Source organism: Curcuma longa, unplaced genomic scaffold (assembly GCF_044706935.1).
Source record: "Curcuma longa cultivar G26 ecotype Majalengka, Jawa Barat unplaced genomic scaffold, ITB_CL_G26_1.1 contig_24782, whole genome shotgun sequence".
NCBI classification, from domain to species: Eukaryota; Viridiplantae; Streptophyta; class Magnoliopsida; order Zingiberales; family Zingiberaceae; genus Curcuma; species Curcuma longa.
Window position 1 is genome coordinate 1 of NW_027432533.1, and position 16,953 is coordinate 16,953.

At 39.8% G+C, this 16,953-nt stretch overlaps 2 protein-coding genes and 1 long non-coding RNA gene across 4 annotated transcripts; all 3 read left to right on the top strand.

Moving 5' to 3' along the window:
* Nucleotides 1-346: 346 nt before the first annotated feature.
* Nucleotides 347-3,294, top strand: LOC141818428 (beta-glucuronosyltransferase GlcAT14C-like). 2 transcript variants are annotated; one of them, XM_074705932.1, is made up of 3 exons: nt 347-924; nt 2,998-3,072; nt 3,150-3,294. In XM_074705932.1, the coding sequence occupies exons 1-3, from the start codon at nt 369-371 to the stop codon at nt 3,194-3,196; spliced, it is 678 nt and encodes a 225-aa protein (XP_074562033.1). In that variant the 5' UTR covers nt 347-368; the 3' UTR covers nt 3,197-3,294. The 2 variants fall into 2 exon arrangements, with proteins under 2 accessions (XP_074562033.1, XP_074562031.1); XM_074705930.1 differs by having other exon boundaries at nt 2,998-3,268.
* Nucleotides 3,282-7,964, top strand: LOC141818430 (uncharacterized). Its single transcript, XM_074705933.1, has 5 exons — nt 3,282-3,301; nt 3,944-4,333; nt 4,418-4,498; nt 4,604-4,661; nt 7,671-7,964. The coding sequence occupies exons 1-5, from the start codon at nt 3,282-3,284 to the stop codon at nt 7,728-7,730; spliced, it is 609 nt and encodes a 202-aa protein (XP_074562034.1). The 3' UTR covers nt 7,731-7,964.
* A 548-nt stretch (nt 7,965-8,512) lies between these two features.
* LOC141818429 (uncharacterized) lies at nt 8,513-10,054 on the top strand. The gene is made up of 3 exons (XR_012600965.1): nt 8,513-8,642; nt 9,802-9,851; nt 9,942-10,054. It is a non-coding gene; the product is annotated as an uncharacterized LOC141818429 (long non-coding RNA).
* Nucleotides 10,055-16,953: the final 6,899 nt, after the last annotated feature.

Consider the following 16,953-nt stretch of genomic DNA (forward strand, 5'->3'; position numbering starts at 1 on the left):
TCAAAGATTTATCACACATAGAGTTAACCCTGATAAAATAAATGTGCCGATAATTTCAAGAGGCAAACCTATTTGGTTTTGCTGCTTAATACAGGTTTAATTGTCATTTTTAATGTCATTATCATGAGAGACTAATCCAATTAAAGGAATCTACCACTGCATTTTTCTTAATTATCATTTAATTCGCTCATAATGATGGCTATACACCTGCATTATCTAATTAAAGTTCACCGTTATGGACACGTGGCGGCTCACCATTCGCCCTGGTTCTCTTGCCTGTTGTTCCTCGACCTCGTCGGATCTACGCTGAGGCTCAGTGCTGATCCGGATCTGGTGCCCAGATGGAGTCGTAGCTCGCTGCAGGCGCCATGATCCCGCGGTCGCAGGCTCCGGCTGCGCTCGGCCGCCGGCACTGGGGAGCGCCCGCCTCGGCGGAGAAATTGATGTTCCCGTTCGTCTCCGTCTGCTTCGTGTCCGTAATCCTCGTGCTTTCCGCCATCTCTGGGTTCACGGCCTCCTCTGCCTTCTTCGCGCGCTGCCCGAGTCCCGCCGACGTCCATCGAGGCGCGGCCCACCTGCCCGCCTTCGCGTACTACATAGCTGGCGGCCGAGGAGATGTTCGGCGTGTCCTGCGCCTCCTCCTTGCCGTCTATCACCCCAGGAACCGGTACCTTCTCCACCTCTCCGCCGATGCCCCTGAGTCTGAGCGGAACGATCTCGCTGCCAGGGTCTGGCTCACGATCCCGGCCGCCCGGGCGTTCGGGAACGTGGATGTTGTAGGGAAGGCGGGGGCGATGACACCGATGGGCTCCTCCGGTCTCGCCGCCACGCTCCACGCTGCGTCGGCGCTCCTCCGGCTGGACGATGGCTGGGATTGGTTCGTTACGTTGAATGCGGCCGACTATCCGCTCATCACGCAAGATGGTACGTGCAATTTTGTCTTCAGATGGATGCTGTCTTGATTGTTGATTCGAATTTAGGTATTGGCCCAAAGAAAGGGGAAAATCGAAACTTTATTTACACTCCTGTAGGAAAATTTTCGGATCTTTCTCTTCAAGACGAGTAATCAAGACCAAACAATCCGAGGGATGGGAGTCTGGAAAATTGCTTCTCTCTAATCTACATCTAATTTGACTTTTACTTTGAAGATCTCACCTGATCTTATTCGATATTATTCATCTTCTTATTGAGCTAGATCAACTTTGTGTTATCCATGGCATGGCATGGATTATCAGTGTAATACACAAACAAAACTGCCTCAAATCTGTTCTTTGGCTACGTATTAGGATTAGCTGAAACACCGACAAACTTCTAGCGCTTCTATTGGTCATTAAGTGTCTTCTTCAACTTCCTTGAGCATCAAACACACTGCTTCTGTCTTTGAGCATCCAATCATATTAAGGCCCATCACCATTACTATGTGTTGTATTCGCAAATTACCTGCCCTCAATGGGACCAATACCACACACCTCCTTGCTTCATTTCCATCCTTGAGTGTGTCAAACTTTTTATAAAGAAAAAAAAAAAAAACTGTCTTGAGTCCCTTGACTAACGAGATGATGAACAAAATTTGCTTAATGTCAGGAAATTGGAACACAATAAGATGGCACCTAATCATTGACTACATATGTGACTTTGATGTACCTGTTCCTTGATTAACTTTAACACTTCTTTTGTTCTATCATGCAGTCAACTGGGATTTCTTTATCTGTCTCTTTAGGGTAATTACCTTGTGTTTTAACTTGACAACAATGAATGTATGCGTAAGTTTTCTGTGCTTTGGTACAACCTGACAAGTGAATTAGTAAGTGTCCCTTCATTGTCATTAGTGTAACAAGTTACTTGGATGATCTACAAAAATTACCATTTAACAGATGAATAGCTGAATGCAGTATGGACCGTGGTGTGAACTTTATGTTATATTCTCATCTGAATTGGTTGTTTAACCTTTACAGAAATCAAAAGAAAATATCCATGCAGATGGCAAATAGTTATCACAATAACCATGTTTCTATTCTTGTTTGTTTGCTAGTAGGGCTGTAAATAAGTCAAGCCGAGCCAAATTTTATGGTGTTCAAGCTTGTTTGATAAGCTAACCGAGCCAAACCGAGCCTAAAATGAATCAAGCTTTTAAAATGATTATTTAAGCTTGGCTTGGTTTCTTTTATATGAGCTTGAGTTTGGTTCAAGCTTGGCTTGAGCTTGGTTCGTCTAGATGTCATCGAACTCTTAATTCAAAGTTTTACATTTTAATTATTGAGTTTGATAATATAAATTTATTTATTCATTTTAAAATTTTATTTCTTATTTAGCATATTGATAAGAGTTTTATTGATAAATATGGTTCACAAATATTGTTCACCAACAATGTTCATGAACGTTATTCATGAATATTAACAAGTTGAATACATATGTGTTCAAGCTTGTTTGTTTAGTTTAATAAGTTGTTCAAACTTGTTTATTTAATTGATCTTGTGTGTATCAAAGCTCTTATTAAGCCGAACACTAAACTTGTTGACGAACGTTCGATTCATTTACAACCCTATTTGCTACTGTTTCCTATATAGAATATGCTAAGAATAAATACTATAGGAGTTCTGCCAACTCTAATGAGTATTGATTTACTAATCAGCAGTTATCTGCAGCAAGCTTTCTATTATTTAGTTTTGTATGTTATTCCTAAGACATACTCCATGAGATTAAAATGATTGATCAGTAGTATAGACCTTTGTTTGTTAAGATTAACCTTTGTAAAAGTTCACTTTTTGTTGTGTATTGAAATATTTTCAAACAATCGTCTTACGATTTGTAACATGTGAAAACAATCCAAAGATGGTCATGGGCATCCTAACGCAGCTACATGAACAAGTTTGCTCAGCATGCCATTGTGTCTTCTGATGAATTAACCATCAGCACAGTTTGTTGCATAAATTGCAAAATTCTAGCTTGGTGCTCACACTAAATGTTAATATGATCATTTTTCTTTCATTTGTGCAGATTTGATTTTGTTTTCTCTGATGTTCCGAGGAACCTTAACTTCATGGATCACACTAGTGATCTTGGATGGAAAGAGTAAGCATGAACAATTGTCCATTCATACTGAAGTTGTGTCTACTTGTGCCCCTTAACTTTGATTTACGGCCTTGCAGAGAACAAAGAGTGCAACCAATTACAGTGGATTATTTTTTTTAAATAACTTTTTTATATAGAGTATTATTGATATTTAATTTTAATAATAAAATTTAAAAGAATAATTCAGTGCATTGTAAAAGATTATTTTTATGGCTTCATTAGTCACATAGTAATAATGTTATTCTTTGTCAAATTCCACTTCTTTATTAGTAAAATTGAAAGAAAATTTCTTTCCCTAAACTTTCAAATATAATTTGCTAAAGAAATAATATATTTATCTAATAAATATTTTTAATCGACTAAATAAAGTTAAATTTAATCAATAGAATATTTAAAAAATTATTTAAATTTGTTGACAAATTATTATAATATTAGTTAATATACATTTTAATTTTAATTTAAAAAATAGTAATATATTGATTTGGATAAATTATCAATCAAATTTATCTAGTAAAAAATATTTAATTGATTTTTTTTTAATATTAACAATGGATTATAAAAAAGATGTATAATAATTTATAAAAGAATAAGGGAATAATAATAAGAGTATAATATTTGAATTTTTAAAAGAATTTTTATAAAAAAATATCAATTACTAAATAATAAATATTTTTAATATATTAGACAAACTTAACTTTGACTGATAACTTAAATTTTGATCAATAAAAAAAAACTATTGACCAAATTTTCATTAAAAAAAATAAATTATAATTAAATCTAACTTTGATAATAAAAAATTAAAATTATTAGTCAAAATTAATAAAAAAATAAAAACTTATTGATAAAACTTAATTTTAATCATTAAAGATAGTAAAAAAACTAAAAAATATCAATCAAATATAATTGAGCCGGCTGTTGAGTTTGAAGAAGCCCAAATCCCTCGACCTAACGCTGTGCAGCCGGTCTGTCCTCGTCGATCTAATGGCAGCGAAGTTGGCGGCGGCGGCGGCTGCAAAGGTGCAGCGGCGGCGGCGGCCAAAGGTGCAGCGGCGGCAGCGGCCAAAGGTGCAGCGGCGGCGGCAGTGGCCAAAGGTGCAGCGGCGAACGGCCACCAGTACTCGTGGAGGGAGAAGCTCGCCAAACACAAGGATGAACTCGCCAAAGGCGTATGGGGCTACTGGGAACTAGGTGCCTGGAAGCCCCTTGCGATCAGTGCCCGCAAGCGAGCACGTCTGCGGAAGGAGGTCCTTCTCGCCGGAGAGTTCGTATTTCTTTCTTTTCGCTCCTAAAAGTTGGTTCTTGTGTACTTCTGTTAAAGTTTATTTCGATTTTGGGGTGTGGTCAGGGATTGGCCTTACGATCCGCCTAGGAAGGAGATGAGGAACAAGAGGAAAGGACATAAATGCGACCGCGTGTCTGCGGAGAAGTGCGCTTCCCTTCAAGATATCCCTATCATATAATTCTATTTTCATTGTTTTCCAGGGTTTTTGACTCAAGCGTTGATGCTTTATCTCCTAATTTATTTCACCAGGAGGGCGCATACTGCTGAATTGATGAAGAAGATGCCTGAGATGCTTCTCGATTACAAGGTCAGCATTCATACAGAAAATTGGTTTAGGGATTTATTTTTTTTCGCAGTCCTACTAGTACCTTTCATTAGTTGCATTGTGAGAAACAAGGATTGAAGTTTTGCTGGTACTGGCTAGCACGAGCTGGACTTTGCCAGTGCTTTCCATAGATTCATAAGTGCATAAAGATGATAATAAGCAGCTTCTTTAATCAAACATTTTTTATGCATGAGAACCTTTGATAAAACTGTTTTACCAAGAGCTTGCTAAAAAGCAAACATGATTGTCGAGAGAATTACATAGAAACTCCTATCTTTCAGTCAAACTATTTTTTTTTCACAAAACAAAATTAAATCAAATCAAATTCACACCACTAGGTTATACATCTATTTTCGACAATGTTACACTTGCTTCTAATTTATACTTAAAAACACAAGATGCTTTTTTTTTTCATTATATTCAATGGCAAATTGATAATTCTTTAAGGCTATTTTATGAAATAAGAATGAAGTCTTGGTTAACAGTGAAACTAAAATGCTTGTAAAGGCAAATTGCCGTTCAAACAGTAAGAGAAGCATTGTCTGATGATGGATTTGCCATCTTCTAACTTGCAACCTCATGACTAGTGAATTTTACCAAGTTATTGTTTTGAAGCAAGGAAAATCGTTGGTTTCTATAGGGATAGTGCATGGTAAGCTGGTAACAGTCAGTTAGCCAGTTGTTAAATTTTAACTTACAGAGTTGAGTTATTTGGGCTTCACTTTGTTGGGAGGGTAGAGGCTGTCTACTAGAGGAAGTGTTGGATGAAAATATACATCTAAGTAGTCTGGATGATTGCCTAGAAATTGTTTCTTTATGTTTTATGATTACTTGGTTAATGTTTCAGTCATATCTTGTATAGAATTCAATGGAGAGATAAGATTCATGTAACTGATCCAAATAGTTGGAAGAAAAATGCCATGATGATGGTGGTGGTAATGGTGGTGATGACTAATGTTCTAATCATTTAGCTTGTTGAAACTTTTACTGTAGTCCCATACTTTTATTGGTGCATGAAGTGTGACGAATTCTAAGGGCTTACTCATAATAATGTAACTGAAACTGATACTGTAGTTCCATAGTTCTATTGGTGCTTGAAGCGTGGTGGACTGTAAGGGCTTTCTCATAGTAATTTCATTTTAGATTACCAAGTGAAATCCTACCATGTTTCCTCAAAAAGAAAGTGAAATAATTTGGTAGGTTACCCAATAGCTCTCACTGATCTATTGGCTTAGCTGATTCTTCATAGGAGAATTTCATGATTTTTATCATCAATATTTTGAGTAATGATTATCTAGTGAAATCATTCGACTAGTGACTTTCTATTCTATAGTCTTAGAGAGTGTTTGACCTGATGTTACTACTACATTCATATCATTGTATTGAAAACCAAGAGAAACCATATTGCACCTGAGATTCCTCTGTCCTTCCACAATATAATGCACAAACCACCAAAGAGGTGCTAATAATCCAACATTGGCACATTACATCAAAGGTCATCTAAGATTCACATTTACTCTTCTTCCAACTTTGTGTTGTTAGCCTATCTGCAAAGAGTAGCCAATACATTTTTTAATATCTTCTGCGTAAGTTTTGCACTTTATATGTGATAAAGTGATTTTATCATGTGCAATTTTTTAATACCCTAGTTGGTCTTGTATGACAAGTTGTGAATTAGTTAAGAGGCTACAAAAGCATTACCATTAACTTTGACTGAAGAATTATGATTCAATATTGAGCCTGACAAAGTTAAGTTCTCTTCTAGATGACTTATGTCAAAATGGACTCATTTATAGACGTGAAGTGTTTGGCATAGGTTGCATGTGTGATACCATTTTTGGGCCTTATATGTGCCCCTGGTTAGAGATAACTTTGAACTATGAGTTGGAGATTGAATTATAACTGGGACAAGGCATAAATAATGAGAGATTATGATGCCTAGTTTTATCTAACACAAAAATTGTCGATTAATAAAAGGGTTCTATATTCTTTAATGAGGGAATTACTATTAATTTGGTTGGGGGCACTTTAGTTCAGAAATTGGGTATAACAAAGTTATTCACTCTTATATATATAGGCATGTCATATTTTTTTGAACTAAAGTAGGGTGTTATAAACTGCACATTCAACGCTTGATGTTGCTGCCAAGATCCAAGTCGAGAATCACCTCCAATTTGCAACATTCAAAGTTCAATGACAGCTCCACTATCAGACAGACTATTCTTTCCAAACACCTTTAGGTTAAAATCTGCTCATTATAACTCATCCAAATGAGAAAATACTAACTTGTTAGGCTGACCACTGACTTAAATGCCCAATCTTAAGTTAATTGTAGTTCAATTGTGTCAATAGCTCACATCTGTGTGACCAGACTAGGGTATCCTAAATCTTGTAGAACTCTACCCCCATTATTTCTCAATTTGTTTAGGAACTTTCTTCTCAATAGAGAAGTGATAAGCAGATTATACTCAAACAAAGTTCTAGGCAACTGGACTCGTATGTCGTTACTATTTTGCTTTCAGTTATCTCTAGTAAAAGCAAAGTCCCCTGAATTACTTGACGTCTGAATTTTAGGGCTATTTGTCAATGTAGTGCCACAATCATAAATAATTCTACTCTTCTTATTCTCTCGGAAAGTCAGGTAACTGAACTTGTGTCAGTGTGGAGCTTTTATATATGTTGATCACTTGCATATTTGAGCCCAAGGATGTTACAACACAAATGCTTTTAGTGTTGAAAAATGCCTTTCATTTAAGAAAGTTAATGTAAGGCCACCACGACTTAGTAGTGGTAGTAGCCATGTCTCTCTTGCCACAAAGTGAAATTAAGTCCCCACCTCTCATTTTTATCCAATTTAATGTTTAATACACTATATGAAGCATTTTTTTAAAAAGGATTTTATCGATCAAATTCTGACCAACCCAAGCTGTTGGGACACTTGATATTGTAGTCAAATGTTAATCTTTTTTGGTTTTTTTTTTCATTTTGCAGAAGCGTAGATGGGCAAAGAAGATGAAAGAGGAAGAAGAAAAAAAGGGAAAGACTGCCTAAATTGCCTTTCCGTGTAAGCTAGTTTTCAGGGAATAAAATCGTGTGATCCTCTGCTGCAGCACAGTCTCTCTGAATACTTCAACCATGGGAATATTTAATGGAGTTCTAACATCACGCGATAGCTGCTGTCTTTTTGAAAACATTAATTTCCTTGTATTGGTTCAGAAAACATTACAGAATGTAGAATCACATTGTTGTGTTATGCTTCCTTAACAAAGTTTTTTTTTATGTCTACTTGTTTTTCCACCTATTGTATATAAGTTTATCATTCATAGAATTGAACATTATCACAAAGTGTTATACTTCCCTGCAACAAGTTCAGTCTTCGACACTGCATTTAACATCATCACAAGGATCATAGTGTCTTCAAGATAACAATGCACTAACTACCATCTGTTGCATACATTAATAGCAGTATTCGTACAAGTAACATGAACCATGCAAAGAACGTCATTGTAGTCTTCATCTACAACCATTGTGTTCACATTGATTGACGATCTAGACTTGCCAATTGGTCGCTCCTGCCTTTGCCTTGCCAATTGAAGTTGATTGATCACCACCCTTGCTCCATCAATAGATCAAGTTCTCTCTTGTCTTACTGTAAAATGCATATCTTCTGATTATTCCTTGGAAGCAGCTCGTCATCCTGTAAGACATGTAGGTCATCTTTTGACAATGTGGGTCATCCGATGATGTTATAATTTTGTGTACAGATCTTTCCAAGCAATTTCATATGGATATTTACATGATTGTTAATCCATTTGAATGTAGATTGTGAAGTCTCCACCTGAGTCTTCTGCAAAACAAGGTGATGTTATCCCTAATGGAACAATCATAAGACTGCAGCATATGTGAACTCGAAAATGGTTACACAGCCACCTACATGCTTCACCAATTACTGGCAATTTGGAGGTTAGTATGCAGTTGATTTCCTATATGGTTTCTACATATTGTCCTTACTCGAGACCTTGGTTGCTGAATCCTGCATGCTGCTTGTGTGCATATTTATGCTAATGGAAAAATTACTATTGCATGCTGCTTGTTCCAGGGATACATTGCTTGAAGAACAATATGGATAGATTTGTTAATATATATAAGGAATTACATTTTCAGTTATCTAGCTAAATCTTTGTACACTGTCTCTGCAAGATCAACCTTAATATATGCAGCTGCTATGTTGGTAACTGCATTAACAAAGAAGAGAACTGAGCTATCACCATCTTATCTGTAGATATCACTCAAGTAGATGGTATTCTTCTTGCATTATCAAATGTTTCAGTTTGATAAGGCTTGTTGTTTATGGCCAAAACACAACTGAAAATATACCATTCTACTGTTATCTTTTTATGTTAACTTTTGTCAAGTTTGTTATGATCAGATGCTGGTTTATTGATTTATCTCAACAAACCAATGTAAATACTATCTGTTGTCTATATAATAGATATGCGCACTGAGTGGTGTTCATTACTGGTCTTCAGCATAGTTCTCTGAACAAAAATGAATTGTTAGTATGATGATTCTTCATGTTTGAAATACAAAAAAATAAAAAAAAATAGAAAACATAAACTGACGAGACCTTTGGATATCCTTCTGCGAACTTGATCCTTATTGTGCCTTGGAATAGAAACTCTTGCTTATTGTGTCAACAAGGATCAGACGTGGCGGCGGCGGTTAAATTAGCATTGAACCTACATCTCAACTACCGTTTAGACATTGCTTGAAATTTAGCAAGCGCAAAGGCATGAAAGTGTGAGTAACAGTCGTGAGCCTTTTTACTATATCCTGATATAGACAGTGAAGGTTTTCAAGTGACAGGTGATAGGACACAAATGTGAAGTTTTGTACGTTGCTTTAGTTTTTCCTACGACTACAATGGAAGCAAATAGTTGAGATAATACTCATAAAAGGTTTTCATCTTGTCTTTCCATAATAAAAACTCAACCCTGTTTGGATTGCTGAAGCATACTGCTTTTTAAATATCAGAGTTACTATCATATATTGTGTTTACTAGTTGAATCAAAGGTGACCCGAACTTTGCTTCGTTCTGAATTTTGTTGTTTCTAATCTATAGGTGAGTTGCTTTGGTGGAGAAGACCAATCTGATACTGGAGACTTTTGGCGGTGAGAACTGCTTTGGAGCTACTTGTCTTACTTTTGCATCTTATGAGCAACACAAGAGTTGTTGATTTAGACATTCTCTTTATGTTTCAGGTTAGAGATTGAGGGAAATGGTAAAACATGGAAACAAGACCAAAGGATAATGCTGCGACATATCGATACTAGTGGTTACCTACACTGTCATGACAAGAAATATACCCGTATAGCTGGAGGACAACAAGAGGTAATCTCAATGTTTATTTATTTACTAATTACGTCTAACCAGAGTTGTCTAGATAAGAAAAAGACGTTAGACCACAACATCTATACTAATGCTTAAGTATTGATCCTAAAAATCGAGACTCTATCTAACTTACAGCGGCGGCTCAAGCCTAGGAGGGGCCCTAGGTGATTTTTTTAAAAAATAATTATTATTTTTAAAATATTTTAAAATTAAATAATAATAAAATTTAATTTTATGTGTAGTAAAAAGGAATAGATTCACAGAGGGGTGCTCGTTTATCACTTTTCTTCGGCCTTGCTCTTCTTCAACTGCGACGAGCCGACGAGGTCTGGCGAAGGGCGAACTGCGAAGGCGAAGGGAAGAGTTTGGTGGCGAAAGACGAACAACGAACGGTCGACGATGAACCACCAGAACCGGCGAAGGCGAAGGGAAGGATTTGGTGGTGAAGGACGAACAACGAACGGTCGACGGTGAGCTGCCGGAACTGGCGAAGGCGAAAAGAAGGGTTTCTGGATTTGGTGGTGTTTTAGGGTTTGGTGGCGAAGGGCGAAGGCGAACTGGCGAAGGCGCGAGCGAAGGGGGAAGGCGAACTAGCGAAGGGCGAAGGCGCGAAGGTGAACTGGCGAACGGTGAACTAGCGAAGGGCGAAGGTGCGAGCGAAGGTCAATTCAAATCGGGAGATTCAGAGCGAAAGGTGAACGGTTTGGTGACGTTGATTTGGTGGCACTTTAAGGATTTTTTTTTATTTGGGGCCGGCGAAGGTGTGAGCGAAGGTCAGTTCAAATCAGGAGATTCGGAACGAAAAGTGAACTATTTGGTGACATTTTAGGATTTGGTGGCGTTTTAAGAATTTTTTTTATTTGGGACCCTACCGGCTAAATCGATTAATAAAAATATTTTAATAATTTTTATTTACTTAAAATATATACATTAATGTATTAAAATGGGGGCCCAATTAAAATGGGGGCCCTAGGCATAGGCCTTAGTGGCCTATGCCTAGAGCCGGCCTTGCTAACTTACATTGTAAGCATTGCCAATACTAAAAATTAAGACGAACCCGACGAGAGCTTGCATGCGTTGTCTTAGTCTGATATGTTAAACAGTTAAGTTTCTTGTGTGCAGGTTTGTGGAATTAGCTAGCGAGAAGCGTCCGGATAACGTGTGGTTAGCAGCAGCAGAGGGTGTCTATCTTCCAGTCAACACGAGCATTACGTAATATGTAAGTTCTCAAGCTTTGCATTATATGCTCGACTTCTCTGTAATAGGTAGTAGTAGTAATCAGATTATTTCGAAGAGATTTATTTATTTATACAACATGCTGCAAATTTCTATTCTTTTCATGCCATAAAATTAAACTATAGGAAAACTGTAAATAACAATTAAAAATTGCTCAAGCCGGCCGGTGGCACAATTTGAACTTCTAAAGAATCACAATCCGCGGACTTAATTTTGTCTAGGAAATTAAGCAAAGGCATCAAATTATACAATTAAATGAGTGATTTAGGGTGTAAATTGGATCAGTCTTATATACCAAATGAGAAAAGTAATGATGAACAAATTAGTGCAGTTTGGGAGACATACAAAAGAGTGTTGCAATTGTATCCACCAAACTAATCAAGATGACGACTAGTTCATTGAAACTAAGATCTTTAAAGATACCGGCTCCGGCTTCAGCTCCGCCGTAGGAGGCTCCCGCTTGTCCTTGTCCAATGCAACAGAGATATCTCTTTAGCATTTGACAATCTCCAGTGAAATTCTTTTACCCATTCATTTAATATTATTTTCTAAATTACAAGGTTGAAACCTTTAAAAAGATTAACACGACTAAAATTGTTTGGGAGGAAATGGAAAAAAAAAAGAAAAGGAAAACATAAGGAATAAGAGAATTTACCTTATGAATCATTATAATTTTTTATATTCTAATTTGATTTGTTATCTTTTTTAGACAGTAAAAATATTTTTATAATTTTATATATTTAATTTTCATTTGAATGTCTTTTTCTTTCCAAAATAACACATACATACTACTTTAATAATGAACCTTTCACCCTCTCTTATCCCATCTAACACTTTCCCAGTCACTTCGATCAACTTAGCCTTCACAGACCAGAAAGTGGAGTTGTACTTCTCATCTTGAATGACTCCTAACACGTTGATCCGGATGGAATGACGTGGGGGGACACGTAGGAAAAATGAGTCCCCCAAAAGGATACGTGGCAAGGACGTAGCATCCAATGAGAATGACCCGATCCCTCTGGGAGGAGAAGAGGGTACGTAGGCCAAACCCATGTCCTCGGTAAAGGAGTCACCTCCCCAGTACTTCGCGACTAGGCAGCCCTCAAGACTTCACCCCAAAACATTCAGCCCCCTCTCCTAACTGCGCCAACCTTCTCGCACCCGAATAGCTATTGACTGCCCACCTCGTCTGGAGATCAGCACAAGCAGGGATGGCAAGCGATGGGGAAGATCTACCTGGTGCAGCAAAACGTGAGGCTCCGCAAGGATCGATTCAGAGGGGTGCTCGAACAGGCCATGGAGCTTCTCGAGAAGGACAAACAGTTATAAATTAAAGCAGCAGAGAACGTATATACGTAGGTTGCTGAATCGACTGCACGTAATAGTTCGTTCTTTCTTGTTTATAATATATATTTATAAAATTCCTGAAACAATTTAATTAATTACTGGTTTAATAATTCTTTGTTGTTCATTTTGCCTTAATGATCACCCGTGCTAGCTAGAATTTGATACGCATGGATGAAACATGTTTAAAATTGGAAAAATTCATTCCTAGTTCAGGAGGAGTCCTTATCTAAATGCCTTCCTAGTCAAGTAAGGTACGATAATATAATGCATCACTTTCAAACTCTCGTCAGGTTTCGTAATAAAATGTCTCTTTTCCACAACAACGAGAATCTCTTGTTTTTTATTTTTTAGAAATAATAAATAAATAAACAAACAGTGCGAAGAACAAAACACACAACATGTTATAAACAAACGAGGGGTGGCCCTGAGGATTAAGGCGGTGCATGGTCCTATCGCATGTTACGCCCTCAAAACATCGTTGTCTTTACAGGAATAAAATAGAAAGGAGCCGTGAATGAGGCGTCAATAACGGCCGGTCAGCCCAAACGGTCCGTATCTTTTAATTATATATATATATATATATATATATATATATATATATATATATATATATAATTTTGCTATTCTGAGCGACACCCAGTGCGCGCCCCGTGAGCGCCTAGATCTCAGCCGTCCGTCCGCGATCGCGATAAACGTGAGCCGTCCGATTGCACAGTGTTTCTCCTCGGACCTTCGCCGCTTCCCGCCGCCCGTTCATCGCCGTCCGACCACCGCCGGCCGCCGGACCGGATCCGTTGGAACCGCAACTCGCAGGCGGTCCGGCGGTGGCCGGATTCCGGCCCCGATTCGGCCGGAATCCGGCCGGATTCCGGCCCGGCCGACTGTGGCCGCGGCCAATTCGGCACTGTTGCCTTGTTTCGGCCGGAATCCGGCCGCGGTCGACGCGCCCGGCGCCGGCGCGTCGAATCCGGCCGGAATTCGATGCCGGAATTCCGGTCAGATTCCGGCCCAATCCGACCGGAATTCGATGCCGGAATTTCGATCGGATTCCGGCCCAATCCGGCCGGAATTCGATATATATATATATATATATATATATATACAGATATGATATACTGCGCAACTGTTTTGCGCGAGCCGTCCGCGACATCTGACGTGGCGAGAAGTTTCACTGTGCATCGTCCACGCATTGTCCACGGTGGCCGGCGAAACGAAGGAAACCCTACAAAATCCCGCCTCTCCCAAATCGCGCGGCCAAACCTCAAAATCGCCACGCTTCCCTCTCCCTCGTCTGCTCTCCACGGCGATTCTGAGATCCCAAAATCGGCCTCCTACGCTCGAAAGCCTTCCCGATTCTGCTCCGCTTCCTTTGTGTCCTGCGGAGTTTGTATCCCCGTCACCGTCGCCCCTCCTGCAAGTCGTCCGTCGCTCAAACCCTAGCAGCCGTCTCGAGCGACGACGCCATCCTCTCTCCATCTCAGCCGGCGTCGACGCTCCTTTGCCAACTCCGCCTCCGCGCTCCGCGTCGCATCTCCTTCGCGGTCGCAGGCGGCTCGGCCCTCCGGTGATCCTCTCTGCGTCGCGCGAGGGAGGAAAGCGTATTCAGTCTACTACTGAGGGTCGAGATCTTGCGTCGACTGGTGGCTTAATGAAGGTCTTCTCCTCACTGACATCATTAGGGTTTAGGGTTTAGGGTTTACTTGTTGCTGGTTGGACTTTGAGGAAGATACAGTGGACTACTTGTTGAAGACAACAAATCGCCATGATATATTCTGAAGACGAAGATTTTCTATCATCTATATCGTCTACCAAGGTTCAATATTACTATCTCATAATACATTCTGGTTGTATGCATCTATAATTAGTCATTTGTCATTGATTATCCTTGGTAGTGAAATTTGTGGAAATATGAGACTAGTGTATACCAACAAAACATTTATTTGCTTCATTTGGCTTATGAAATGATTTGTTCTCATAGGGTTCACATTCAATTCGGGCATACATGTCTAGACAAAAGAAGTCCAAGGATCTAGATGAAGATAATCAGTTCTCTGGAATCAAAGTGTCCGAAGATGAGTTCATTGATGCGGAAGTATCAATCCATCCTAGGCATCTGAAGCTAATGGTTCAGCTTTATCCTTATTTGACTTCACCAGAAACAAGTGGTTCAATTATACTCTGCTATGACTTCGAGTATCGATTAGCGAGCTTGCAGCAGAAATCTAGTGCCGTTGAGGTGAGGGGTCTATAAAAACGAAAACCACCATCAAGAAAATCTTGAAACGTACTCACAAAAGAGGTTAGAATGGCACCCCGGGGAGTCCCAATAGTCACTCCGACGCTCAAGTTAGGATTTCGACGAGGAAGGAGAAAGTAAGAAACAATAGGAAAAGTGGAGAGGGTTTCCGAAGACCGACCTCTTGCATGGTGGTGAGTTACTCTTTTTATAGCCAACCTCCGGATTTCGTACGTGGAGTCGGCTGCTGTACACCTTGGGCCCATACACGATTACCAAAAGGACCTTCCTTCTGTCTCCTCCATTTTGAGATACATGCATAGGGGCAGAGTGTAGGGGAAGCTCGAGCCTGATCCCCCATATCTTTTTTATGGTAGTGTGTGCAGGCCACAAGGTTAGAGGAAGAAGCCACGTATAACGACTTGAGCGCGCCTTTAATACGATGGCGTAACAAGGACTTACGCCGAGAGGAAACTGCGCTTGGGCCACTGACTGTCTCCTTCCTCTTAGCGGCGACGCCCACAACCAGTGTCAGCGGGGCCTAGTTAAGGCTACAGTCTAGCCTGACAGAGGTGGAGTGGCCGGATTTGTATGTGGAAATGAAAGGGACTTGACGGAACTCTAGAAAGAGAGTCGATCGATGTCGGCGCTAAGGGGCAAGTCGAGAGTCCTCCTTCACTGAGATGGTCTGTCCGTCGAGATGTCAAGAAACGCAACAAGAATCTCCTTTGCCGAGAGGGATGACTGGCCGAGACGTCAGAAGACGAGACGAGAGTCTCCTTTGCCGAGAGAGATGACTGGCCGAGACGTCAAAAGACGAGACGAGAGTCTCCCTTGCCGAGAGGGATGACTAGTCGAGACGTCAGAAGATGAGATGAGAGTCTCCCTTGCCAAGAGGGATGACTGGCCGAGACGTCAGAAGACGAGACAGAGTCTCCCTTGCCGAGAGGGATGACTGGCCAAGACGTCAGAAGATGAGACGAGAGTCTCCCTTGCCGAGAGGGATGACGGGCCGAGACATCCGAAGATGAGACGAGAGTCTCCTTTGCCGAGAGGGATGACTAGCCGAGATGTCAGAAGACGAGACGAGTGTTGCAGGCCAAGGTAGGGTGAGGGACACGAGTGCCACCTTGGCCTGAGTTTTGACCATGTGGTGACTCGCAGAAAAAACCACGTCACCTGTTGTGACTTACGGCATCACTGACAATCAAACTCAATGTTTGATATCTCCATTGTGTTTGTCAGAGGGTAATGATGATAAATATAGTAATCTAGGATTATCAGAAATTGATTGCAATTGCTGATGACTTACCATTTTTGGATTGCAATGACAATAAAATATATTGATTGAGATTATATATCATGTAATTTAGTTTGAGATTAAGAGATGGTTGAGTAGAACAAGTCAACGGTTGCTGGAGCAGATTTTGTTGGCATCTGATAGCTAGGTTGGCTTCTAGCTGGTCGGCTTCTGACAAGTCAACATTTGGCAGATTGGCTTTTGGCGGTTAATGTCTAACAAGTTGGTCTTCTGGTGAGTCAGTCTTTTAGTGAGTCAGCTCCCGACGAGTTAGTTTTTGGGCTTCACCGAGCAAGACTAATAGAAAATTAAAAGGGGTCCAAGGTGCACTTTAGCGTGGTCCCTCCGATATTCATGTCAATACTAGAGTAATAGAGAGGTGAAAAGAAAATGAAGTATAAAGTAAAAAAATAGTCATATAATTTCTTATTCAACCTCTCCTTGCTTGTAACCATCGCTTTATATAGCATAGGGAAAGAGAGAGTGCGCAGGAACTTTAATGGGCACCCCTTTGCAATAGTCATGCCTCCCTTTCCAATAACTGCCTCGACTCATTATTATTGATGGTGGTATCATTACCTGCTCTTGTAACTGAAGTGTCTCTCGCATGCAATGCCTTTACTGATAGCGTAATGGACGCGTCTATTATCAACCGTGTAATCGGTGTCTTCCTAGTAACTCACACCTTCTCTAATCCGTAACTTCCTCATCATATCCGAGCTCAGCTATGTTGGGATTACTCTAAAAATGACTCGGAAGGATC

Bases quoted from the DNA above. Each gene is read 5' to 3' on its own strand.
- LOC141818428 (XM_074705930.1), top strand. From the start codon at position 369: ATGATCCCGCGGTCGCAGGCTCCGGCTGCGCTCGGCCGCCGGCACTGG. The intron at 925-2,997 runs GTACGTGCAATT...TCATTTGTGCAG, and splicing joins TCCGCTCATCACGCAAGATG to ATTTGATTTTGTTTTCTCTG.
- LOC141818430 (XM_074705933.1), top strand. From the start codon at position 3,282: ATGGCTTCATTAGTCACATA. The intron at 4,499-4,603 runs GTGCGCTTCCCT...TTATTTCACCAG, and splicing joins GACCGCGTGTCTGCGGAGAA to GAGGGCGCATACTGCTGAAT. The intron at 4,662-7,670 runs GTCAGCATTCAT...TTCATTTTGCAG, and splicing joins AGATGCTTCTCGATTACAAG to AAGCGTAGATGGGCAAAGAA.